General features: G+C 43.7%; 1 protein-coding gene across 1 annotated transcript in view; it reads right to left on the reverse strand.

The window, feature by feature from the left end:
* Positions 1-26,745, reverse strand: part of ABC4 (UbiA prenyltransferase family protein) — an 85,241-nt gene that overhangs the window by 49,824 nt on the left and 8,672 nt on the right. The window contains exon 2 of the mRNA XM_086524925.1: positions 9,960-10,063. Within this exon, the coding sequence (XP_086381051.1) occupies positions 9,960-10,063 (104 nt within the window). The remainder of the gene's footprint in view (positions 1-9,959; positions 10,064-26,745) is intronic.

The raw sequence follows: 26,745 nt of genomic DNA on the forward strand, positions 1-26,745 counted from the left end.
CTTCAACTCCTTGCATTCTTTGGGCTGCTGCCTGATTTTCTTTCTCCATTGCCTGGCATCTTTGCAATGTCATTGCTAGGCTAGCCTGTAGCTCCGCTTCTCTCTCTTTCTGCCTTTGACTTTGTCCTTGTAGAGAGTCTACTTCCAGCTTTATCTTTTCTTCAGTGGCCTTGAGAGCTGCCATCTCACTTTCTGAAGCCATGGACTGCACTCTCAACCCTGTTAGCTTCGTCATCACCACATCCCAGTCATTGGAGGGTAGGTGCAGATCCATTGTATCTGTGGCCATTTCTTTTAGTTCCACGAGCCTGATGCCTTGCATTTGTTCCTTAGGCCCTGTGCTTGCCAAGTCGAATGCGATTGTGGCAGCCTCTTCTATTGTATATCCTGCAGTAGCAGGTCCAGAAATGTGTTGTATTCTTCGTTTGGCTTTGTCTTCTCACTCTCGGGTTTAACCTCTTCCCTTTCTTGGCTTTGTTCTCTCTTGGGCTCCTCCTGGCCTTTGTGTTTGTCTTCCTCCTCTTTATCTTCTTGTGGAGGGCTGTGAGGAGGTGGTGAGGGCGGTGGGCTGGGTTTAGGGCTGGCCGGTAGAGATGTAGGCTTTCCCTTTAAATCTCTGTCTGCTTTAGTTTTTCTATCTCTCTCTTGGCTCTCTTGCTCATCTAGCAGTTTCTGCCATATTTACTCCACTTCCTCCTCTGTGAAAGGTACATGCGGTATATTTTCTGATGCGGCATCAAGAATCTCAAAATTTTTGATATAATCCTCGAATCTGTCCCTTTGCACTCTTCGGGATGATCCCGACATCGACTCTAGAGATGGCTTCCAGAGTTCACTCAAATCACCTTTAAGGGCTCTCTCTACTCTGAAGCTCTCCATCAACCGCTCTAGTCTAGCCGCTTTTTGTGACCTTGTTTCTTTTGCAAGCACTTGGGCAAGTTCCTTCTTTCCTTTCTTTTGCTCTGGCTGCTCTTCTTGAACAGGCTCTAGCCGTCTTTTCAGTCTTGTGGCAACCCTTGGTGCTCTTTGTGGCTCGTCTTCTTTGTCTTCTTTTAGCCTCAGCCAGTCGTTCTGAGACGGGGGGTCAGGCCATCTTCCTTTTGCGTGCAATGCCCCATAATCACCTTAGTGATTAGTTCCTCTGGCACAATATATGTTGGCTTCTTGTTACCCATCTTTACTAGGTTGTCATGTATATACGCTGCATAATTGATTATCTTTGGGATGCCTTTCGTCATTGCCCAAGTGAATATCGTAGTAATTGCACCTGGCAACATTCTGTACTTTTGTGGCCGCTTCATGCACATATGGAAGTATTGGTTGTACAACTGGTTCATGATTGCCACTCTTGGGTTGGCAATATCTTCAAAGGTGTAGTTTCCTTTCTTCTCATTGTACACCTTGACCTCATCCCTTCTTTTAGTTACACTATTCCCCTTGTTGGAGAGGTCTAGTGCATCTGCTACAACCTGCTCAGTGATGATTATTTCTCTTTCTGGCCTGCCTTGTAGATCGGTTACTCTGGCCACCCCATCTTCTTTGATGGTTGTCACAAACTCCCAGACTCTCTTTATGTCAACCCCTGCCGGCACTACTTCAAAATAGTTGTGGAGATCAATCTTCTCCAAGTACCCGGCCATCTTGCTTCTTACGAACTCATTGAGTTCTCGCGGCAGCATTGGTAGCTCGATCACATTCCCTTCAGTGTCTTTGAACACTCCTTGGTAGATCTTTAGGTCGTTGGACTCTAACAGATCTTCTTGGATCCATGTGCTGGTGGGCTTTAGTGTTCCTTCTGGTATGACGAAGGGTTCCACTTCTTCTAGGTAGTCCTTAATGGTCATTCTTTTCTTCTTTGCCGGTGACTTCGCGGCTGCCATAGATCCTGTTGCACTCAGTAGTCCGGAGTTAGCGTTTTTTCCATATTAGCTGAGAAACTAAGTTTTAACTATCCACATGACTTGAAAATTGAAAATAAGGCTTAAAAGGAACTTGTGAAACTGTGCATGTGCTCACATTGCAAATCTGGCCAAAATTTTCTATTTAGCGTAGGATGTCTTTTTCATCAGAATTAGTTGATACTTGACATGCTGGTAGTGCATGGCTTATGGAACATGACTATGTGCTTGGATTTGGATTTGGGCATCAAAAAGTGGATTTTTTGGCTGATTCAGGCTTTAGGTCACCATTTGGGTAGAAAGTTCATAACAGGTAGTAATTGATGTCCAAATGGGTTGAAAATTGGTATATGGGCTCTTTGCACCATGGTATTGGCTCCCATGATGTCACTCTTTGCACAGAAGGTCCAAATTATGCTGAAGACATCCTACGCGTAGGATGTCTTTTTCATCAAAATGACATGAGATTTGTTTTGTGGGTAGTCCTTGGCCTATGGAACATGTCTATGCTCTTGGATTTGGATTTGGACAAAGATTGATGCTTGCAAGAGTTTGTGTAGTGTTTTTGGGCTCAAAAAGTGTATCTTGAAGGTATTGGGGGTCAAAAATGATTAGAATGGCTTCAAAATTGATATATGAGCTCTTGATGATGAGGTGATTGGATCTGGAATGGACAAATATCCTCTGTAGGCCAAAAATGTCAAATAGACATCCTACGCGTAGGATGTCTACTTCACCATTTTTTGCTTCTGACCACACAGATTGGTTGGTGATGTGTTGGTGAATGTGTTGTGCAAGTCTCATGTTATTTGAACAAGATTTGGTAGGTCTATGGTCCATTATTGTCTCTATGCCCTAACTTTGCGTTTTTTCATGCATATGAGGTCAATTTTGGTCCAAATGTGATGAGACTTGGTGAATAGCATGTAAAGGTCATTCAAAAAATGTGTATGATGAAAAATGTTGAGATCTGTGCCCAGAAATGTCCTTGAGAGATGATTTTTTCATGGATTGTGCCCCTAGTGCCTGCCCTTGGTCCCCCTGAGTCCCTTTTAAGCCTAATTTCAACAAAAAAGTCAAATGGATAGAGAATAACTCCCTGTGTGGACTTCAGAGCCTCCGAGCCGTTTTCTGACTTTTGGAGTGCTTTTTGGCGATGAAATTTCTTGATGTTGGTCTCCATAGCTTCCCAATCCCTTGGGGATCTTTGCCGTATGGTTTTTGTCGACTTTGGCTTCACCGGAGCTTCATTTGGTAATTTGTCGCTCTAGAAGCACCTGTGGTTGCGTTTACATATCTTCGATGATTTGTGGTGGTCTACCACCATAGGACTTGGTTGTTGATGGTCTAGGAAAGCCGCTCGTGAAGTTTGGTGGCAAACGGACATGCAGTTTGACCGCGAGAGCAATTTGACGCTTTGTGTGTCTGATGCCGTTTCTGAAGTTTAGTGCCGCTTCGGGTCACTTTTTGGTCATGCTAGTCATATAGACTTGTCGAGCATGTCGAGATGCTCCTACCCATGAATTTTGGTAGCATTTGGTCGCCTTTTCGCCGATTTCCCATTTGGTGATCTCTTGCGGGATTCTAAGAATTAGGGTTTTTCTCGATGGTTTTCTACTGCCTTTGGACATCCAGGACTGGTCTCCTATGATAGAGTAAGCTACCGACGAAGTCTTGTTGCTTTTGGGGTAGCCATTAGGTCGCCGTCTCTACTTGTAGGTCTCTACCGCCCGCTTTGTGTGTGATCCCTACGCTAGTTTTCGCGACATAATGACAAACATGCGCGAAAAGCTCAAGGTGGTGAGCCTACCTCTCATGTCTGAAGCTCGTCGGGTAGTCGTGCGCGTCGTAGAAGCTGCTGGAAGGTCCGTCCGCTCTAGGTGGCAGAAACTCTTTCCACAAGGTCAATAGTGAAAATGAGCTAAAAATGAGGTGAAAATTTCTTATAATGGAGGTCCCCGAACCACTTTTCATGAAATTTGACATGTGCTCCTATCTTCTTGCGAGATGCGGTTTAAGCTCAAAAATTTCTTGATTTGGACTCCATTTGCTCTGTTTACCAAAAATTTGGCATTTCAGTCAAAACCTGGTCAAAACACGCTTTCCGCTCCAGTCTCATAATTGCACCCCCACTGTAGCATAGGTTGTCCTATAGTCACTGATCATCCCCATATTTTTTGTTTTTCATAACGACCGTTTTTCACCTGCTTTTTGTATTTTTGAAGTTTTTCTGCCGAAAATTAGCAAAATTAAAAGGAAAATAGCAAATCAAATCCAGAAAATCCCCAAAAATCATAATAAATCACAAACATCTCCTCCAAACATTATATACACTCACATGCAATTTTTATGGCCTGATTTCTCTGTTTTACCAATATTTTGTCCAAAAAATGGCTATTTCTACTTATATACACACACCTAGGGGCTTGATTTGGCGTTTGGCCCCATATACCTATAGATACATGCTGTATAAGGGCATATGTACTTGGGTTAGTCCAAAAAATTTCGCAATCAAACAACAACCCTTAAAATAGTCGAAAATCATGTCCTTTTTTGCTCTTTCTGCTATTGGTTCCGCATTTGAGAATGCCTCCCCCCCTCCTAGCCGGAGTCCTCCAGAACGATAAGATATCGCCTCGGAGTATATGCCGTGCATAAGTTGTAAAATTTGTGCTAATGCTTGGCCGATTAATGTGGCCCTAATTTATGCATACTCGGTCAATGCATGGAAAAATTAATGTTGTGCAAGAGAAGGGAATAAGCAAGATGCTTATTGGCATTCGTCGTCGAGGTTTCCTGTTTTCTTTGCAAGTATCAGCTCTAACTCTACTGCTCTTTGTTTAATTGTCTTTTTTGCCACAGGCAATTGCTTTGCCACTACTGTTGATATAGCCGTAGTTGTTTCTATGGAGAGGATTGGCTTGGCCGGAATGGCCGTGGACCGTATTGCCTTTGCTTTCCATTGGTATTTTGTTTTTGCTGGTTTTTGTAGATATTTTGCTACTTCTTTTGTTGCCACTGTTTTGTTGTTGATTGGCATCCACATAAGTCGGTTGTCTTTTTTCAAATGCAGCTGTCTGCCGTCCGTTGTTGCTTGTACTGAAGGGAGTTCCTTTTGCTTTTGTTTGGGTATCCAAATGCTAGTGACATTTGAGTTATTGCTGAGCATTTTCTTTGGGATCCATATCTGTTTTATGCCTTTGGTTTTTGGTTGAACTATCTGCTTCGGTTGAATTCTTTCGTTGCATTGTTGTTTGTCTGCCATGTCATTTCTATCCTTCCACATCTATACTTGTTTCTATTGTTTTGGTAATCGAGGTCTTTGCACTGCGGTCTGCAACTTCGTATGTCTGTAATTAGCATGGTTGGCTTTTACCGGTCTGTTGGTCTCGGGTATCATGTTGTTCTTTGGGCATTCTTGCTTTTGGCTCTTTTTCCGGTGATTGCATGGCTTGCAGCTCATTATTCCGGTATTGTTGAGCAAAGGCTATCACCTGTTGTTCATGTGCGTGCTGAATTTTGACTGCCTTTGCATTCCAATCTGCACATTGTACTCTTTTTGCCAAGGTTGTCCCAACATCATTGGGTGTTGTGTGCTTTCATCCTCCACCACATAGAATTTATGTGGGTAAATATATTGATGTACTTGTACATGCAATATAGTCCATCCAAATGTTTTCAACGAGTGTGATGTACTACTTTCCAGCACTTGAGGAGTAGGATAAAGTTGGCCTACAGATTTGAGCTGTTGGTATAATCCGTAAGAGATCAAATTTGCTTGAGCTCCAAAATCAAGCAATGCCGTCGATTCAACTCGATTGCTACCAACTGTGACTGCAATTATTGGTTCCACTGTGTCTTCATCCCACTTCTTTAGTCGAATGGCATTGATTTGTAATGGTGCTCCACTTTGTTGTTGTTGTCGCAGAAGTCTTCTTTTTGCAATGCGTTCCTGTGCTTCTGCTTGAGCTTCCTCTCGTACTCTCTGTTTTTCCTTCATTCGTTGTTTTCCTTGATGAATTTGTTGGAGCATCTCCTGTGTGAGTGGTAGATGATATTTCTTTAGACGACATCCGCTAATCCAGTTCGGCATTTCTTCACCTGCTAATGTAGCAAGCTTGACAGCTCCGCTTTGTGATAGATCACTAATCACAAAGAGTCCCATCCCTAGCTTTTTAATTTTCTTGGCATGTTGCTTCAAAGTATAAACAAGTATATAATCACCTGTTTTGAACTCTTTAGTGCGCACATGCTTGTCAAAAAACTCTTTTTGTCTTCTTTTTTTAGCATAGATTGAAGCTACAGCTCTCAAGCGGAGTTCATCTAGCTTTTCAAGATCATCTATTCTTGAAGAGAGCTCATGCCCTGTCCATTCTAAGCGTTTCGCTACTCGTAGAGTTGGAATTAAAAACTCTATGGGTAGTATAGCATTTAGGCCAAACACCATGTTGTACGGTGTTGTTCCTATTGATGTTTTGTAAGCTACCCTGTATGCCCATAGTGTTGAGTGTAGCTGCTGATCCCAATCTGTTCCCACTACATAGAGCAAGGGAGAAGGCAAGCTTTCCATTGAAGTTGTGAGCAACTGCACCCACTACTCACACACATTGTAGCACACTTTCTGTGAGCTGAAATTAGCCCCCTCTTGAAATGGACGCCCCATCTTCATGCAGACTGGGAAAGCTGCTCAAGAGCCGCCATGTGTCCACCAATTTGCCTCTTTTGAGTTAATTTCCTAGTACCCTCCAACTTATAAGTGTAGCGAGGGGCCCAAATGACTTTCAACTAAGCCTAGACATCCTTTTACTGCTCGGATTCCAATGCCGATTAGCCCGACCAACTCATGGTGACCTACCCTTCCCGATTGTCGGTGAAACTCTCGACCATCGCCGTTTCACACTGGCCATACAATGTCCGACCATTTGCAACTTCAAAAAGAGGGTCCCAAAAATTAAACAAAAATCATCTGAAAGAACCAACAATTCAAGTTAGCAATTGCTACGTCCTCGTCACAGGGCGCCAGTCTTTGGGACCTACAAGGTGTCACTGTGCTTGGTAGCGCTCTAGTTGCCAAGCCGTGGTTTGTTTCAAGTGTTAATTCCAGTCATAGGTTTATTCGTGATTCGTGAAGTTCCTCTGTGTTGTAAAGTTCAAGTAAATTTTTTCAAGTAAAGAATCGGGTGAAAGCTCAAGTCTACCACCTTACGGGCCAGTTTCAGTGCTAGCGCCTTACAGAAGGGCCCTCTCATCTGCAAATGCTGCATGCCAATGCTTCTTAAGCAGATTAACTTTTGGATGTCCACATTGGGCCAACACTTTTGCAAATGGCTGGCCAAGGGTAATAAACCTCTTGCGTAAAAATAATCTCTAGCACTGCCTGAATAATGTACTTACATAAAACCAGAGTTACCCGGGAACGCCCCCTAGCCCCCGTTCCGGCGTTCCGGGGGGCAGTTCTCTTCCCGAACGTTCCGAAACGTCCCGGAACGTCTGACGTTCCAGGTGGCCAGTGCAAACCGGAATGGCCGTTCCGGAACGTTCCGGAACGCCCCCGGAATGTTCCGGAATGCCCCTGGAACGGCCAACGGCTACAAACAAATTTGGCAAAAATTGGAAAAATTGAAGTAAATGTTTGGGCTTCTTTTTGAAGTGTGCAAGGCCTCAAGGACTCATAAAATGCACCCCCCTCCCCCTTTCTCTCCACAAGCTAATCCTCAAGGGTCAAGCTCTCTCCCTCTCACACTCTCAAGATCTCTCCCTCTCAAGACTCACTCTCTCAAGGGTCAAGCTCTCTCCCTCTCACACTCTCAAGATCTCTCCCTCTCAAGACTCACTCTCAAGGCTCAAGGCTTCAAGCCTTCAAGCTCTCTTCCTCTCCCTCCCACTCTCTCAAATCTCTCCCTCTCCCTCTCACTCTCTCGAGTCTCTCCCTCTCACTCTCTCAAGCTCTCTCTCTCTCTCATCTTCATCTAGTCATAGCAAGGTTGAATGGTCTTCAAAACAAGTTTTTTGTGAGTATTAGAGTCAAAGCACTCTAATACTCCTTGTATTTAAACACAAGGAGCTAAAAAATGCACTGTTTGTGTGTTTTTTAACCTCCCGTTCCGCGTCGTTCCCGTTCTGGACACCTAGCCGTTCCCCCGTTCCGCGGGGATCCCGTCGCCGTTCCCGTTCCGCGTTCCGGGTAACTATGCGTAAAACCTCTTTGCAAGTGAAGCGTTACGCTACCATTGAAGGGGCATCACTGGGGAGAACTGCCATCGCTTGGGATAAGAGGAATAGCCGGTGGCCTTACTACGCAAAATTCAGCATGTAGAGGGGAATTTGTAACCACCACTCCATCTCAGCCCGGGTAAGAGACTCCTCTCAAATCACCAAAGTGTTTCCGGAAGAGGGTGTGGATGACGGTTACATCAGGGGATTAAACACCGGCATCGCAATCCACCGTTTCCATGCAACTCCGGGAGAGGGTTAGAATGTAGCGGTGAGGGTGAGAGGCTCACAACCCTCGGGTCGCGGGATAAAAATTTGCTCTAATAGCATTGTGAGGAATAGTGGTGCTAATCCTATAATTAAGACTAAAACTTCATACTTCAGATCAAACTGAGACTCAAGAGACAGAACACTTGTTGTTTGATTGATTGAATGAATGCTTGAAAACCGAGTATAATAGACTCCTTATATAGGAGACAGAGTCACAATTGAAAAGACACATCTCATGGTGAAGATAAGCGACTTTAGACGTAAAGACACATCCTTTGGACGAAGAGCTACAACCATTGGTTGAAGGGGTGTGACCAGTCGTCAAAGAAGTGTGGCTTTTGGCAAAGAGGCATGTCTCTAGAGCGAAGAGTCGTGACCATCCAAGCGTAGGGGTTGTTCTTGGCATGTCACTTTTCGTATCTGCAACTAGGACAAGATGTAATAAGGTAAACATAGTCACAATCGTGACACACCCAAGTAAGGGTGTCGGCTGGTGGTATGGGAAGCAGGTCCTAGAGGTATGGCACTAGGCTAAGTAGACACCCAAGCAAGGGTGTGGGCTGGTGGTATTGGAAGCAGGTCCTAGAGGTATAGCACTAGGCCAAGTAGACACCCAAGCAAGGGTGTGGGCTGGTGGTATGGGAAGCACGTCCTAGAGATATGGCACTAGACTCTATCGCCGGCAAGTGAGTCAGGTGTCTATCCCCTACATTGTTTTATGTGCGTGTTTGGCTTGTGTCATGTCATTTGTACAGGATGAATATTTATGGAGAAATAACAGAAAGCGTCCGCAAATGGTCCATTCAAGCACTTGTATGACACTATCTTAAAGTAGTTCTGGAGTGTTGAGAAATCACAAAGTGCTGTCTCTCCAGACAATCAACACACAGAAGTAACCATCAAAAGCCATTATATACATAAATGCAGCAATCTTGATGTAGTTCCACGGTGGTGTGAAAACTGGCAGCACTGTCCTTAGAAAGCAAGGATCTTCAATGCATAAATAATACAAATGCTAAAATAACCCAGTGCTCTTGATGTAGTTCCGGGTGTTGCGAAAACTAGCAGCACCTTTCGTTCATGAATGATCAAAATGCCAAAATTTCTAACAGAGTTGGTCACCATCGGGCCAAAATAGGGGGACACAAATGAAACCCTGAGAGGCAAATGTCACGCACAGAGGAAGTGTTAAACCAATCATCGAAGTGCAGCATCTTCAAAAGCCATTCACACCTCATTATTCTGAAGATACTATCAGAAAAGAGCCCCAAACATCCTACTCTCCACTAGATTAGACACCTCAAGAAGAGCTGCTTCTGGTGATAGCAGCATGCCTGGAGTGCACAGCCACTTGATACTCAGAAATCATTAGTACGTCTACCTCTCCTATTAGAACACTTAGTTCTTAATGTTACCTCTAACAGTGATCCCACAAATGCTTTAAAAACCAAAGAAATCAGAGCAAACGCTTCTGCCAAAGTAGAGAGAGCTTTCACAAAAACTTAACAGATAGAACAAGGAAGCTTAGTAAAAGACAACTAGCTTATTACAGCTGCATGACAAGAATAGAATGCCTACCTTAAGTTTAGCCAAGCGATAATTAGTACAGCAGAACCTAAAAGAATACCAAACCGTCCAGCATGGAAGATCTTGGTCTTATAAAATGCTGCAGCTGATCCTACCTGTCTCATAGACATTAAAAAACTTCAAATTAAACTTGGACAAGTTAATAAGATATGAAGCTAGGAGTGAGTCTTAAAAAGAGCAGCTAAACTAAAAAAAATCTCACAATTATTTAGCACACAGTGAGGTAAATAACTAAATTTTTTTCACAAAAGAAAATGCGTCACTGTGCTCATAAATCTCAAATGTTGGCCACCAGAACTCAAGCTTCGAACATGGTTATGCCTGAGTTTAATAAGCAATCAAAAAGGAGCCCTTCTGATTTTTTTGATTGACTGTTTTAAGTGTGGCCAATTGGCCGCATGCGTGGCTTGACAACGGTCCATTGGCACTGAAATCTGAGGTGTGCGCGCCAGTTAATGGGCATGGACAACATCTTGAAATGTGGAAAAGTTATAAGGTTATGTGTGAAAGAATTGTGCAAGACATTTGAAAATCACCTGCCCACAAGTTGGAGGGCTTATTCAAGAGGAAAGTAGAACACATAGCAGTAGTACGAGACTTACTTGCCTGACATATCACCGTCAAGGATTTTTTGGCTGATTTGATGTCACCTGCGGATCTAACCCTATGTGCATGTGGACAAGCTAACTCCTATTTCTAGGGTTTAGGGACTCTTGTGAGCCTATACGTAGGACCTGCATGCCCAGGCACTTTAGATTAAATGCATATCCTCAGATTACACATGAGCACAACCGGTGTCTGTTAGGTGTTGGCATTGGGGAGTGTACAATTGCACTAGTACCAAGTCTGTGGAATTAACTGCATATGAAGCACCTCTTATAAGTGAGTTCAACTTACTAATAAGTGAGATTTAGACAGCAATTACCAAGTCGTGGGATTTTAATATAAGACTCCTGACCCAGCCTTTGATCCCTATATAAGTGACCCTAGGGGTCACCTTTAGACCATCAGAAGTCAGTACCACAATGGCCCATGGACAGCCTATCACGAGGCAGTGACAACCACTAACCTTAGTTGTTGGTTTCTTTCCCTTGATTTTTATTTAATTTTTGGGACCCTCTTTTTGAAGTCAAATGGCTGGACATTGTATGGCCAGTGTGAAACGGCCAACGGCCGAGAAATTCACCCGCAGCAATGAGGCCAGGTCGCCACGAATTGGTTGGACCGATCGGCACTGGAATCCGCGTAGTAAACGGTTGGCTAGGCTCAATTCAAAGTCATTTAGGCCCCACGCAACACTTTATGAGTTGGTGGGTACTAGGAAATTAACTCAAAGGGGGCAAACTGGACACTTGGTGACCCGTGAGCAATCTGCAAGGACACATCAGATGGAGGCGCCCAATTTTGAGAGAGAAGGCTGATTTTGGCTGCCTTCATCTTCATTGTGAACTATTGTGTGTGTGAGTAGTGGCTACAGGTGATCAAAAAGCAAAATTCGCGTCGCTCATCATTTTTCAAAAAAAAAAAAAATCAACCTCCACGATTTTCAGAAATTAGGGTTTGCAGGAATTTTAGGGTTTCTGGCAGAAATTAGGGTTTCTATTGTCCGCCACGTCATCACTTTGTGACATACCCCCCTCTTGAAAGCATTGTAATCGACCGCGATTATGCCTGCAAAACCGACAAAAGCCATAAACCGTCTTAGCAGACACTGACTGTTAGTACCTACGTACTAAGAACACACATCTAGCACCTGTACAAAATCGACAGTCACATCACACGACATCACAGGACATCACCAGACATCACAGGACATCACATGACATTCAACATTCATTGGGATCTTAGACCATGATTTATCGGCAATGTAGCTAGCAATCACATCTAGGTCTAATCGGGACCTCATCGATGTCCCATTGACTAACCCCTATTGCAACCATGTCTATTCGAGATCAAGTAGACCAAAATGCTGCAGTCATTTCGTCTATCAGTTCCTGCACTCACAAGAAGTCAAGAACAAATGAGTATCATAATAAGGAATTCCATTTCATAAAGTCATCCAGCAGAATACTGTCAGCTCTCAGTATCCCTGAAGCTCAAAGAGACATCAGTGACTTTAGTATCAAAATCGTGACATCTGTTGACAAAGAAGCGGAGTAACTCCCCTCTTGTGCATCCCACTGCACCAGATCTTCGGCCAAGCTAAGTTTCTGGGATCCGTTTGGAGTAGACTATGCTAAACCAAAACATCGAGGTAAAGTTTCACAATCCGAGGAGTATCTGCTAGGTGCTCCTCCTCCATCCACTTCGCATCAAATGCAGGAAAGTTCTTGAACTCAACCAAGAACCGCCTTCAGACTTTACCTTTCTTCGTATCACTATGTGCCAAAATCTGTTCAGGAACAAGGATCTCCTCGTTTTCTTCCACTTCGGGTTGCTCATCAGGCTCCCCATCATCAGACACATCACCCTTAACAGGGTTCAAGAGACTCACATGCAATGCATTATGAATCCTCCAAGTATCTGGCAGTTTCAATCGGAAGGAGACATCATTTATCTTGTCAGTGATCTGGAAACTTCCATAGTATCGCATACTAAGCTTTGGAAAAAGCCTCTCCTTTCCCTTTTTCTTTCGTAGGCATGCCTTCTCAAAAGTAAGAGCACCCAATCATCCTCCTTCAATTTAGGGTCGCGACGATGGCGTTCCGCTGCATTTTTCTATCGTTCTTGAGACTCCTGCAAAGTCTCGCGAACCTTGGCAAAAGCCGTATCCAAATCTCGCGAATATTCATCTGCTTCAAATATCTAATCTTTCGTGCTCAGGAAGGATGGAACCTTCGCAGCACTTTCAACAATCTCACATGGCGTCTTCCCCGTCGAAGAGTGTATCGTGTTATTGTAGGCAAATTCCACCAAAGGTAAGTTCTTTTCCCATTGAGTCTTCTGATCCGAGATACAAGACTTCAATAAATCTAAAATCACTGAATTGGCAATCTCAAATTGCCCGTCAGTCTACAAGTGGAACGATGACGAGAACTGCAACCGCGTGCCAATGTTCTCCCAAATTGCCTTCCAAAACAAACTCATAAATATGGGGTCTCTATCGGAGACAATCGTATCAGACGTGCCATGTAATCGGAAAATCATCGTGATCATTCTGTGTTCTTGGGAGATGAAAAATGAAATCCATTGCAATACTTTCCCAGGGGTGGGTGGGTATGGGTAAAGGCTGTAACAATCCCTGTGCCTTATGCCTGTCAAACTTGACCTTCTGGCATACCAAGCAACTGAGCACAAACTCTTCCACATCCTTTTTGAGTCTAGGCCCAAAGAAGTATCTCTCTACCCCCTTCATGGTGGTAGCAATGCCGCGATGACCCGTAAAAGGATAACCTTATCCCTCATCGGCTGTGTAACGCACAACATAGTCTTTTTCATCAAGTAGCCTTCCCGAAGGGAGTATCCAGCTACTGTCTCCCCATCCCGTATCCGTGTGAAAATATCCGCAAAATCTGTATCTGTGGCATACTAATCGACCATATCCTCGAAGCTCCTATGATGTATCGCGGAAACAGCCAGAACCAACGGTTTCCGAGACAAAGCATCTGCCACCACATTCTTCTGTCCCTGCACATGGACAATCTGGAAGTGGAACTGTGACAAGATATTCGCCCACCGCATCTGCTTTTCCGAAAGCTACTTCTGTGACAAGAAGTAGCGCAAACTCTGATGGTCTGTAAAGACAGTAAAATCCGCTCCGAGTAGGTAATGCCGCCACTAAGTAAGAGCATGGATAACCGCCAAAAGCTCTTTCTCATAGATCTGTGTTGTCATCTCCGGCCTAGAGAACAAACGGCTCTCGTAAGCTATGACATGGCCTTCTTGCATCAAGACCGCACCCAGACTACGACCACAAGCATCACAATATACTTCAAATGACTTTTGCAAGTCCGGCAAAGTCAAAATAGGTCCCGTAGTCAATTTCTCTTTCAATGTCGGAAAGGCAGTCACCTCTGTGGGTCCCCACGAAAAAGGTACTCCTTTCTGTGTCAAGGTATGCAAAGGGGAAGCAACCTCTGCAAACTTTCGTATGAACCGCCTGTAGTACGAACACAGTCCCAAGAAGCTTCTAACTTCGTGGACATTTCCTCAAATCCGGCCAATCACAAATAGTCTCTATCTTGGCCGGGTCCATTTGCAGTCCTGCTGCTGACACAATGTGTCCCAAAAAGTGTATCTCTGGTAGGAAAAATTCACTTTTCTTTGCATTAATCACTAACGTGTGATCTCGTAATGCCTGAAAGACTTGAAGCAGATGATCTCTGTGTTCTGCCTCATTCTTGGAGAAAACAATGATGTCGTCAAAGAAAGTGCCAACAAATAGCCTGTACTCTCGAAAAATCTTGTCCATCATCCGGTTAAATGTCGCAGGAGCATTGGTTAAGCCAAAAGGCATCACCAAAAACTCAAATAACCCAAAAGTCGTCCGAAAAGCTGTCTTGTAGACATCTCCTGGCGCTATCCTGATCTGATGATATCCACTCTTCAAGTCAATCCTGCTAAAGCACGAGGATCCCTGTAACTTGTCAAGTATATCATCGATCCTAGGAATCGGAAATCTGTTCTTGATGGTGATAATTTTGTTGAGAGCGCTATAATCAATGCACATTCTCCAAGATCTGTCTTTCTTCAAAACCAACAACACTGGAGAGCAATACGGTGAAGTACTAGGCTGGACAAGACCCTTTTCCAAGAGGTCTTTCACTGGGTTCATAATCTTTTCATTTTGTACTCAGCTCACACGATAAGGTGGCCGATTCGGTGGCGTGCTTCCAGATATCAGATCAATGGTTTGATCTTCACGTCCTCTGAAAAGCAATCCGCATGAGTGTGGAGAAAAATCTTGGTGTTCTTTTGATCAGATCAAAACATATTCAACCTTTATCGAACGTTCAATTCTCTCCCAAAAGAATGAGTAATCAAGTACAATCTCTAAGCCCTTCATTTATCAAAGTCGCTTTCTTTGATCAGGTCAAAACATATTCAACCTTTATCCAACGTTCAATTCTCTCCCAAAAGAATGAGTAATCAAGTACGATCTGTAAGCCCTTCATTTATCAAAGTCGCTCTCTTGGCCCGGTAGTCAACCACGGCGTAGTTCTTGTGGTACCAACGGATCCTGAGTAGAACGTCACTCGCGTGCCCTCAACACCCCTGTCATTGCAAACAAAGTTTGCCAATGCTCGGTGTAATGGCAACATCCCATCCGGGTGCCAGTCAAACTACCTCTGCCTATGGCGTCAGTCTGTCGGATGTAATTCCAAATCGAGCCGCCAATTCCAAGTGAAAAGAAGTTGGCCTAGGCTCCTTCAAAAGAGCTTCCTGATCCTTCACTTTGCCCCAAAAGCGGCAAACTTTGTACTTTCATTCATTAGATTCGGTGCAGGTCCCACGCCATGTGGTACCAGTTCTGCTTTTCTATCTACCTTTTTGGCCACATTCCTCAGCTGCTCTCGAACTCTCAGACCTGTCGTCGTCTTTATCATTCTGTTCTTTCTGTGCCTTACTAGGGCACTTCACGGAGATATGTCCCTGTTCCCCGCATCCAAAGCACTTCCCCTCTCTGATGAAGCGAGCTCTCTCCTCAAGAGTAAGCTTGGGTCGTGCATCATTTTTCGCTAGGTTGCTCTTTTTCTTTCTACTTTCATTCCAAGAAGTCTGTTGGGCTCGTTGTGTCATGGCCTCATCTGTGGGGTAGGTCAGACTGCCAGAGTGAATGGCAACGCCCCGCTTCGCATGACTCATCAACTCCTGAATAGAAGCTGACTTCTGTTCCAAGCAGTGATCTCGGATCTCTGTAGGTAGACCCAGGGTAAACCGCTCGATCTGTTCTCTGAACGAGATCTGAATGAAGAGGCAGGTAGAAAAGAGCTCCAGAATCTTTCACAATAAGCATTGATTGTATCTTTCTTGGTCATCCGAAGATGGTTCCAAGCAGCTCGTACATCTCGTTCATATTCTTGCGTCAACCAAGAAGAAATAAAAAGCTTCTTAAATTTCAGCCATTTAACTGGTGCACTCTTGTTAAAAGAAGCGTGGACCACCAAGTACGAGCCTTTCCCGTAAGGCAAGAGGTAGCTCTCCGAATCTTGGAGTGCTCTGAATAGCGTCCTCCCGCGTGAAGGAGTACGAGCGGAAGTGCGACGCGAGAGAGAGTGCGAGAAGAAGAGCACGACGATATGGTGAACTCGCTCTACTGTAATGTGTAGAGCATAGTGAGTTCTTATTAGGTTTTTACAAAAGAATATGTGTACATACTTGGCGGCCCGCCCGCTTACCTGGGCGACCACATTGGGCTTTATACCCCAACAACCTCCCACTTAAAGTCCAATGTGGTACTTCAAGTGTGAGAGAAGCTACTATACAAGCTAATATACAAGAGATGTAGAGAAGTGATGTACTACCCTACACCTAACTGCTTGCGAAAATGCGCAAAGCTCTCTGAGGGAAGTCCTTTTGTAAGTAGATCAGCAGGATTTTCTGTGGTGTGAACTTTGATAAGCTGAAGTTGCTTATCCTCGAGCATTTCCCTGATGAAATGATACTTCACATCCACATGCTTTGTCTTTGAGTGATAAACTGGATTGCGAGCCAATTGTATAGCACTTTGACTATCACAATATAACACAGGCATCTCTTCTTTGATTCCCAAATCTGTTACTAGTCGATTAAGCCAAATTGATTCTTTGCATGCCTCTGATGCTGCAACATATTCAGCCTCTGTAGTAGACTGAGTAACACAATCTTGTAATCTAGAACGCCATGATACTGCTCCACCAGCCAATGTAAAGACATACCCTGACATAGACCTTCGGTTGTCTAAGTCACCTGCATAATCTGAGTCTGTAAAACCCTTTACACTTAGCTCCTGACTCCCATAGCATATACGCATACTCTTTGTAGCTTTCAGGTATCTCAATATTCCTTTCACTGCCTCCCAATGTTTTTTTCCTGGGTTTGACATGTATCGACTTACTACTCCCACTGCAAATGCAATGTCTGGGCGAGTAGCAATCATTGCATACATCAAACTACCCACTGCAGACGCATATGGAATCTTATCCATTTCAGCCTGTTCTTCCTTAGACACAGGACAATCTTCTTTGCTAAGTTTCACATATGGTGGCAATGGAACACTCAATGCCTTTCCCTTCTCCATATTGAAACGTTGCAAAACCTTGTCAATATACTATGTTTGAGATAACCAAATCAACTTCTTTGATCTGTCTCTCTCAATGCGCATACCAAGTATATGACTTGCCTCACCCATGTTTTTCATGTCAAACGATTTTGCCATCTTTGACTTCAAAGCTGAAATTTCTTCCAAGTGCTTGCTAGCAATCAACATGTCATCCACATACAAAATAAGGATCAGCCAACTGCCATTCTTAGCCTTCTTTGTATATAGACAGTGATCGAACTCACTACGTTTGTAGCCTTGAGAAAGCATAAACTTGTGGAATTTATGGTACCATGCCCTCGGTGATTGTTTTAAGCCATAAAGACTCTTTAACAACTGGCATACCCAATCTTCCTTACCTTTCTCAACAAACCCTTCTGGCTGCTGCATGTAAATTTCCACATCTAAATCACCATGCAAGAACGCTGTCTTGACATCCATTTGGTGCAACACCAAATCTAATATGGCAACCAATGCAAAAAAGCATCTCAATGTAGTCATCTTGACCACCGGAGAGAAGACTTCATCAAAGTCAATGCCTTGTTCTTGCTTAAAGCCCTTGGCAACAAGCCTTGCTTTGTACTTTGGCTGACTATCATGAGCGGTGATCTTATACCTGTAAACCCATTTACAAGGTAGAGCCTTTTTGCCTTGTGGTAATTTAACTAGCTTCCATGTCTTGTTTTTATGCAGAGCTGTCATCTCTGACTGCATGGCCAATTGCCAATTCCCGGAGTCCTTCATTTGCACTGCTTCCTTGTAACATGAAGGCTCATTGCAATCAGTCAACATGACATAATTCATAGATGGAACAAACCTATCAGGAGGTCGCGTGACACGTCCAGATCTACGCACAATAGGTGGCTCAGGCTCAGCCACAACCTGTGGTTCCACTCTATCTTGTCCTTGCTCTTCTTGAGCCCTGACATTTTGTCTTGCACGTGCAGGTCCATCTTCTTGGAAGACAACTCTTCTAATCTCCTCAACCCTATCTGGTTTAGAATGATATTTGGATTCATTAAAGTGAACATCATTGCTGCGGACAACCTTTCTGGATTCGGGATCCCAAAGTCTGTACCCCATCTCACCAGAATTACCATAGCCTAGAAAGATGCACTTTCTACTCTTTGGCTCAAGTTTGTTCCTAAATTCCTTTGGAACGTGAGTATATGCCTCACAGCCAAAGACTCTGAGATGCTTGTATGAGGGCATTTTGCCTGACCATACCATCTCTGGCACTGAATCCTTCTGCAAAACCTTGCTAGGAGATCTATTTACAAGATGAACAGCTGTTGATACAGCTTCAGCCCAAAACCCATTTGGCAGCTGTGCATTAGACGACATACTTCTGACCTTCTCTTGTATGGTCCTATTCATCCTCTCAGCAACACCATTTTGAGGAGGATTGTAAGGAGCAGTAAGTTCACGTTTTATACCTTTTGACTCACAAAAGTCCTGAAAGGCCTTTGAAACATACTCTCCACCATTGTCAGTGTGTAAGCATTTAAGCTTCTTGCCACTCTGATTCTCCACAAGTGTCACAAACGTTTTCAAAACACTAAACGCTTCATCCTTGTGCTTGAGAAAGTAAACCCATACTTTCCTCGAGTAATCATCTATAAATGTCATAAAGTAAGAAGCTCCCCCTAGAGATAGGTTAGGCATAGGTCCACACAAATCACTATGAACAAGTGCCAACTGTGTATCTCTTCTACTGCTTCTATGCTTATGTGGCTGCTGTGTTTGCTTACCATACAGACAATGTTCACAGAATTCAAAATCATTAAATGAAAAGCCAGGCAAATAACCAGAACGAGACAAGATTTCCATTCCCTTCTTGGACATATGTCCTAACCGGCTATGCCACAAGGAAACGTTCGGCTGCTCGGTTACATTGATTACATTTTTAGAGACATTTGATACATAAATCATGTAAAGTCCTCCAGACTTTACTCCATGTGCTACTGTCATAGAACCCTTGGATATCTTCCACATGTTCTGTCCAAAAATGGTGACGTAGCCAACATCATCGAGTAAACCTGTGCTGATCAAGCTCTTTGTAATTGCGGGAACATGTCTCACATTCTTCAGCGTGAAAGAAGAGCCATTCTGAAACTTCAATTGAACATCTCCAACACCTAAGATCTCACATGTTTGCCCATTGCCTAGCCGAACATGATCTTTAGTGGTCACATAAGAAGTAAACCACTCCTTGTTTGGAGACACATGAAGTGATGCCCCTGAGTCTATAATCCAGTCACTCAGTGCATTTCCATCAGATGCTATAAGAAGAGCTGAGTCCATTGTATTCTTCAACAAGTAGATGTCTCCTGACACTAGACTGTCATCCTCTGCAACAATGTTTGTCACATTTATTTCTTGAATCTTCACTGAGAACTTGTTCTTCTCACCATGGTCTTCAGCTTTCTCTTTGTCTTTTTCTGCTTTCCATTCTCTGCAGTCTCTTTTCATGTGACCCTTCTTGCCACAGTGGTAGCATTCTATGTCACTCTTGCCTTTAGCACTGCGGGACTTGCTACGAGACTGATTCCTCTTTCCACCTTTGTACTTTTCTTTGGTCCTTCCCCTGACAACTAAGGCTGTTCCTTTGCCTTTGTCCATTGTCTTTCTATTGGTTTCTTCAGTAAGCAGACTTCCTTCTACACCTGCTATGTTCAAACCATCTGGAGGTGCAGAATTACTCAAAGCTGTGCGAAAAGTGTCCCAACTTTCCGGCAATGTGATCAACAGGAACATAGCTCTAACAGGTTCATCAAACTTGACACCTTGAGCTGACGACTGACTATAGATTGTGTTGAATTCATTCAGATGATAGGACATAGGTGTCCCTTCTTTCATCTTCAAGTCAACAAGCTTCTTAAGCCAGTATACCTGTGAAGCTGCACTCTGCTTCTCATAAAGATCACTCAGCTTTAACCTTGCTTGATAAGCCGACATCTCGTCTGCTACATTGAAGTAAACGCTTTCTGCCAAAGTCAGCATAATGGTAGAAAGTGCCAATTCATCCATTTCGCTCCATTCATCTTCGTCCATATCTTCTGGTTTTATCCCCTTGAGCTTTATAGGTTTTATCTGCTTCTTTTGTACCAACACGTGCCAAATCTGCTTCTTCCACAATGGGAAATTGGTTCCATCCAGCTTCTTGATATTGTAAAGAGCAGTATCCTGTGATCCAACCATAGCTACGATTCACAGTGGTTTACTTTCCTGGGAAAAATTCGGCAGAGTTCCCCCTATAAACTGACCTCTGAACCAATATCAACCTGTCAAATGAACCAAGAAAACTTCAAATTCTGCATAAATTTCGGCAGAGTCTCCTTTGTAAAATGGCTCTGGTGTACTCAAAAAACACTGTCTCTCTGACACTGTAAGCTGCGGGTAAACCTGTCCTGCACCTGTACTGTCTCTCACTGTCCTGTCACTGTCCTGTAAGCATAGACTGTGACAATGCCTCAACGGCAATAAAGCAAAGATGCAATCCCAACTGTCTAGCTCACAGTCAATACATCCTAGCTGCCTATCTAAGGGTGCTCGAGGGATCGCTCCAAGACCTGTATCACCGAAAGGATCTCAACATTCGAGAATCCCCCAGCTCAATAAAACCTCACTCGACCCTCAACAAAGGCTGCAGTAAATCTGACAGTACATAGACTTCCCACAAAGTCATACATCCACAAATTTCCCACTATATGCTGTAACCACTGCGGCAGTTGTTTGTTGCGTGACTCACAGCCAGCAAACCCTCAACAAACATACATCATCTCTGACAATACATCCCATGTGGAAGTACCTGCACTGTCAGGATGAAATCTGGAATATCAAGCAGCAAACACAAGCTACCTGATGAACTAGTGGATGTCGCCTACAGTCTGTGTGTAGATGCGCCCGTGTCGTATGTGACACGCCTCCAAGAACTGTGAGCCGTCCTTCGATGTGTAGACAGCCACAAATCAACACTCTGGGAGTGTCGATATCCTCAGCACTTGCAGTCATAGGCCGAAAACCCCAAATTTGCAGAGTCGGATCTGCACCCGTCGAGACCACGTAGTCGAAAATGGCCCGTGCAGACCTTTGTCGAAGCCGAACGGTGGCCGAGATGACCTCAGAATGAAATTCTGACAACACCAAGCCCTTTGGGCTGTCCCACGAGATTTGGGGCCGTGTCTTCGCCTGTCGAATTTCACTCCAATCTGAGTTGGTGACTCTAGCCTCCTCCAGTGCTGCCCCGAGCCTCGATCTGAGCTCTGATACCAGTTGAAGGAGTACGAGCGGAAGTGCGACGCGAGAGAGAATGCGAGAAGAAGAGCACGACGATATGGTGAACTCACTCTACTGTAATGTGTAGAGCATAGTGAGTTCTTATTAGGTTTTTACAAAAGAATATGTGTACATACCTGGCGGCCCGCCCACTTACCTGGGCGACCACATTGGGCTTTATACCCCAACACCGCGAAAGAGATGTCAAACTGCTGTATAAAAGACAGCCTTCGAAGCATCTGAGAATCCTGAAAAGTATCAAACTTGATCGACTGGCCACCTTCCTTAAACTCTCGGACTTTCTTGCTTTTATCTTCGAGAAAGTCATACTGGTTGGCTTTGTAAAAATTCTTCTTGTTCGCATAAAACTTTCCGTCATCGAAATCTGAGTTGTCTGTAGACGAGTACTCAGTAGAACTGTCAGTCTCTTGGCGAGATGTAGCCTTCTTTGCCTTTTTCTTGCCCTTTCCGAAGCTTTGTTTCTTGCTTCGCTTTTTACCTTTTTTGTCTTCTTCGCTCGAATCCGAGGAGCTAGAAGAACTATCAGAAGAAGAAGAATTGGGTACTCCTTCAAATCGAACACGCTTCTTCCGTTTCTTTGTCTTGTCAAAAGTCGACTGACGACCCAAATAACCTGAAAAGTCAGTGCTTTTCTTCTGCTTTTTGCCGTGCTTTTTGGCTTTCTTTTGCGCGTCAAAAAGCTGAGCAATCCGTGCATCAACCACGTTCTCCAGTTCCTTCTCCGTATATTTTCTTGGAGGCAGAAGGTTTCTTGAGAGCGGGTTTCGGGAGTGGTGTTGTGGTTCTCTGCCACTCCATCTGTACCTCTTCCAAAGAGGTCTGGTTCATATATTTTGCCATCTTCGGGTCCTTGGCAAAATTGAGCATCATCTTTGTTGCATCGTCGATCAACTAACGACACTCCATCTCTCGCCGCTCCGCCTAAGTAGGACAAGGCGGGCCATACTCTCTACCGGAATCTTCGTTGTGATCCCTGTCCGCATCTCCAGATGCAGAGGGAGTCGATCATCATTGCCTAAATCCATAGGTGCCGCGGAAAAAAAATTGGAGGATCGGATTTCCCGTAGAAGAGAAATCGGCCGTGCTCTGATACCACTGTAACAGACTTGGACACTCCAAGTCAAAAATCAAGCGCGACAGCACCAAATAACCACTTCAAAACAATTCACAGATCACAATAGATTTGCACTGGCCCGACGGAGTTCCGTGCCTAGAGATATTGGCCCCAAAGACTGGCGTCCCTTTCGGTATTTCTTTTTATATTAATCAATTCAAAGTACAAGAGAGTGGCTAGGGTTTCAATCTCAGACTCTGTGTCCAGATGCTCTGAGAAGTGAAGCTCTCTCCACTTATTTAAAAATACAAGGGATGCCCAAAAGCACAGCCCCAAAAGCTTTTAAAATAAAAAGCATCAGTTCTCTCTCTCTCTCTTAGAGAGTCTTTTCTCTTTTTTTATATTAAAAAAAAAAGCAAAATTCGGGTCGCTCATCATTTTTCAAAAAACAAATCAACCACATTGATTTCCGGAAATTAGGGTTTTTGGCAAAAATTATGGTTTGCAAGAATTTTAGAGTTTTTGCTATCCGCCACGTCATCACTTTGTGACAGTTTCGGAGCAACGAGAAAGGAGGGCAGCAAAAGAAAAATTCAGCGAAGAAGCCCTTTGTGAAAACAGCTCATGAAGCGTCACAGGGGTCAGAAAAGGCCACCAAAGCTGAGGATTCAGCCGGGACTTCTGGAGCGCAGGCAAAGAAACAAAAAAGGAAGCCTTTTGTGCGTAAGTCGCTCGAGGAAAAGAAGGTGTTAATGGCTGAAAAGAAATGCTTTATATGCGAGCAGCCTGGTCACTTTGCTACAAATTGTCCCCAAAGGAAAAGACCAGCTGACTCAGATGATAAAGAGGACTAGAAAGGCAAGAAGCCTAAACCCACAACAAGTTTGGTGCCAGATATGGTGGGTGACGCCCAGTACAGATGCCAGCGAGTTATGTAGAGCATGGGGTAAAGTTAGAGATCCGACGGCACTCATCTTCTTTGATCCAGGTGCCAAAGCAAACTTTATCTCACCAGAGTTAGCTATGAAGCTGGGCATTAGAGCTGAAGAGATGGGGTACACGGTAGAGGCAGGGTTGGCATGTCCTAGCTACTCAGAGTGTGTTACTCCCATTATTGGAAAGCTGCGTCTGCATATTCAATCATATGTAGACACAGAAGAATTTTATATCATGCCATTGGAAGGATGCGATGTGATATTTGGAATTCCATGGATGTTCAGAGTACATGGCGTGCTGGATGCCTTCGGCAAGACGATCACCCTTCAACATAGCGGCAAAACTCATGTTTTGGATGTAAAGCTCAAAGGGGAGTCGTGTGCCTATTGTATTTGCTTCGGCTATCACTTTTGTAATAAAGAATCGTCTTTCTGTGTACTTGATTTTTGCATGTGATGTCTCAAATAATTGTCAGTCAAATTTATGTGTTAGATAAAGAAAGGTCAACATTTTTGCGAGAGTTTAGTGATTGTTTTTCTGATTCATTACCGTCGCAATTGCTGCCAGAGAGACATGAGGACCATCGGATAGATTTGGTGTCAGGGTGTAGCCCACCAAATAGACCTCCCTACAAGGTTAGTGCGGCGCAACAGAAAGAGATTATAGGCCAGGTTGAGGAGTTATTAGAGAAGGGGCTGATTCAGCCTAGTTCTTCACCCTTTTGCTCCTAGTACAGAAAAAGGATGGCTCATGGCGCATGTGTATTGATTACCGTGCGCTGAATAAGAATACCATCGAGAATAGGTTTCCTATTTCTAGGATTGATGATATTTTCGATTGTTTAGAGGGTGCTGCAATTTTCAGCAGGATAGACCTTAAGAGTGGGTACGCCATACGGATGCCAGAACCATTGGGAGCAGTGTCCCACTGCTAGAGGACGGTTGAGGGATTGTTTAGGGCTGAAAACAGGGGAAAAAACTAGTAAATACAACATGCTGAATTTACTGTTTTTGGGCAATATTCAGAGGGTTTATGTCAATGGAAGTCAGTTCAAGCATGGGAATTGGTTTCGGGTAAGTTTTGGGGCTGCTATGCTGCCGAAATTTTGCCGGAACAGGTGGTATCTAGCTGGATATACGTAAAGAATTCCCAGGACTCTTCTTGTAAGCTACCCTCTTAAAGAATAAAGAAATACCGAAAGGGGTGCCAATTTTGGGGCCTACATGTTGTCGGCATCTGCTCGGAGCATTCTAGCTTCCGAGTCGTGTGTGTGGTTTAAATGTTGATCCCCGTCGCAGGTTACCTTTGCAAGCTCTCTCTGTGTGTGTCTAAAGTAAAGAATTTTGGGTGAAAGCCAAAGCCTACCGCCCCACGGGCTGGTTTCATCGACCAAAGCAAGCTTGGGGTGTGCTTGAGGGGTATACTCTCTCTCACACACACTCACATGCTCATTCTCACTTGGGCAAAGTGCAAGAGCTCCATCTCCTTCTCCAAGCTTGTTGAGAAGTTGACTGCCTACACCAACACTCTTGGCTATGGAATGCAAATCCAACCAAGAGCCATGCTTCAATGCTTAAGCTTGCCATCTTCTCTATCTTCATTACTATGCTATTATGTATGCTAAGCAAGAAGAGTATACCTTCATAAGTTCAGAATAGTCTGAACTCACGAATTATAAGAAGAAATAAAGCACTCATAAAACTATAAAAGCAAGGGACACAAGAAAAGAAAAGAAAAACAAAAACAAACAAACAAACTAACTAAATCACTTTGTTTGCTACGAAACAAAACTATATAAAACAAAACATTATTAACTTAAAAATGTTTTTAGAAAAGGCATGTGTAAAATAAGTTGACGCAACGTATTTGGCTTAAAACAAGTACTCAACTTTAAGCAAAAAAAGGATAAGACATCTTAAAAACTTAATCCTAGAAATCAAACTTCACACAACAACTTCTAACGAAACACATTCTTAAGTCCTCGGGTAAGCTAAACACGAAATCGAAAAATGAATACTACTACAAACCTACGAAGAGCAAAGAACCAAACTTGACAATATGTGATCTCAACTTCGCTGCTTGTCCAAACAGGAAGAATAAGATTATCACCTTTATCATGCATAGCTTGGACAACAGCTATGACATCCCTACTCACGTCGTCAGTGCCCAAGAGTAGGTGCAGGTTTATATAGAGGTCATTCATGCTTTGAACGTACTCTACAAAACCAACAAGCTGAGTTTCTATCACCCTCCGGAGGTGATGGGCATACTCAGCCATGATAAAGGCTAGCATTTGTCAAGCTATATTAAAAATACTAGAAGCGCTAAAGATCAAAACAACAATATAAGGTGAGGAACTATTTCTTTTCTTCTACGAATGCTTCTTCTTCCTCTTCCCTACCCTCATTCCCCGCTAGCCCTCTCCACCTTTGAAGGTGTTTGAGGCCTTGGGACTGAAGCCAGGTATGGTTAATGCTTTTACAAAGTTTATGTTATGCTCGTGATGCATGAAGCTTTCCATCTTCATTGCATCACCTACGTCACAAGGAACACAACGATTCTATTGTACCAAGTCTCTCTTGACGAAAGAATCTATAATACAGAAGCCTATTGGAACCGGCTCCACATAAATCAGGTCCTCAACTGTTGTCATGTTCTCTAATTCTCTCTCTTGCAAAAGTATTGTTCATGACAAGTTGATTAAGTATAATGGTTATGTTGCTACCGCTAATTAATTTCACCCTCTATGTTCTCAAAGTAGTCTCACAAAAATGCTCACTCTAATTCTTTTAATTCCGCTATTCTCAAAGTTCATAGGCCATTTCCATTACATAGGCTATTCCTCCGGTGTTTGAGGTTGGTGAGGGTTTGCGGCCAAGACATTGTTTCATACGCCTCAAGCAACTTCGTGAGAACCAAAGTAGCTAACTGAGTACTCGTCAATGCACTTTTCATAGCGAATAGTAGATCATGAATAACATTAGCCTTCATGAAAAATGATTGCATGTAGCTTCCTCGTGGAAACTGGATGGCAGATAACTGTCCAAAAAGGGTGACTGCTCACATCGTAGAATCCTGATCAAACATTCCGACGAGCTTGAAGCACATATCATTGGCAGGCTTCAAAAGTCTGAATGACTCGAGAAATGTTCTTTGTAAGAGATTGCACAATGGACGACATTGCCTTCACATTAGCCGCATCCCAATCAACACACGATTTGAGATATTCATCAACTTGAAGGCGAGTG

Source organism: Adiantum capillus-veneris, chromosome 12, assembly GCF_014529385.1.
Source record: "Adiantum capillus-veneris isolate H3 chromosome 12, ASM1452938v2, whole genome shotgun sequence".
Taxonomy (NCBI): Eukaryota; Viridiplantae; Streptophyta; class Polypodiopsida; order Polypodiales; family Pteridaceae; genus Adiantum; species Adiantum capillus-veneris.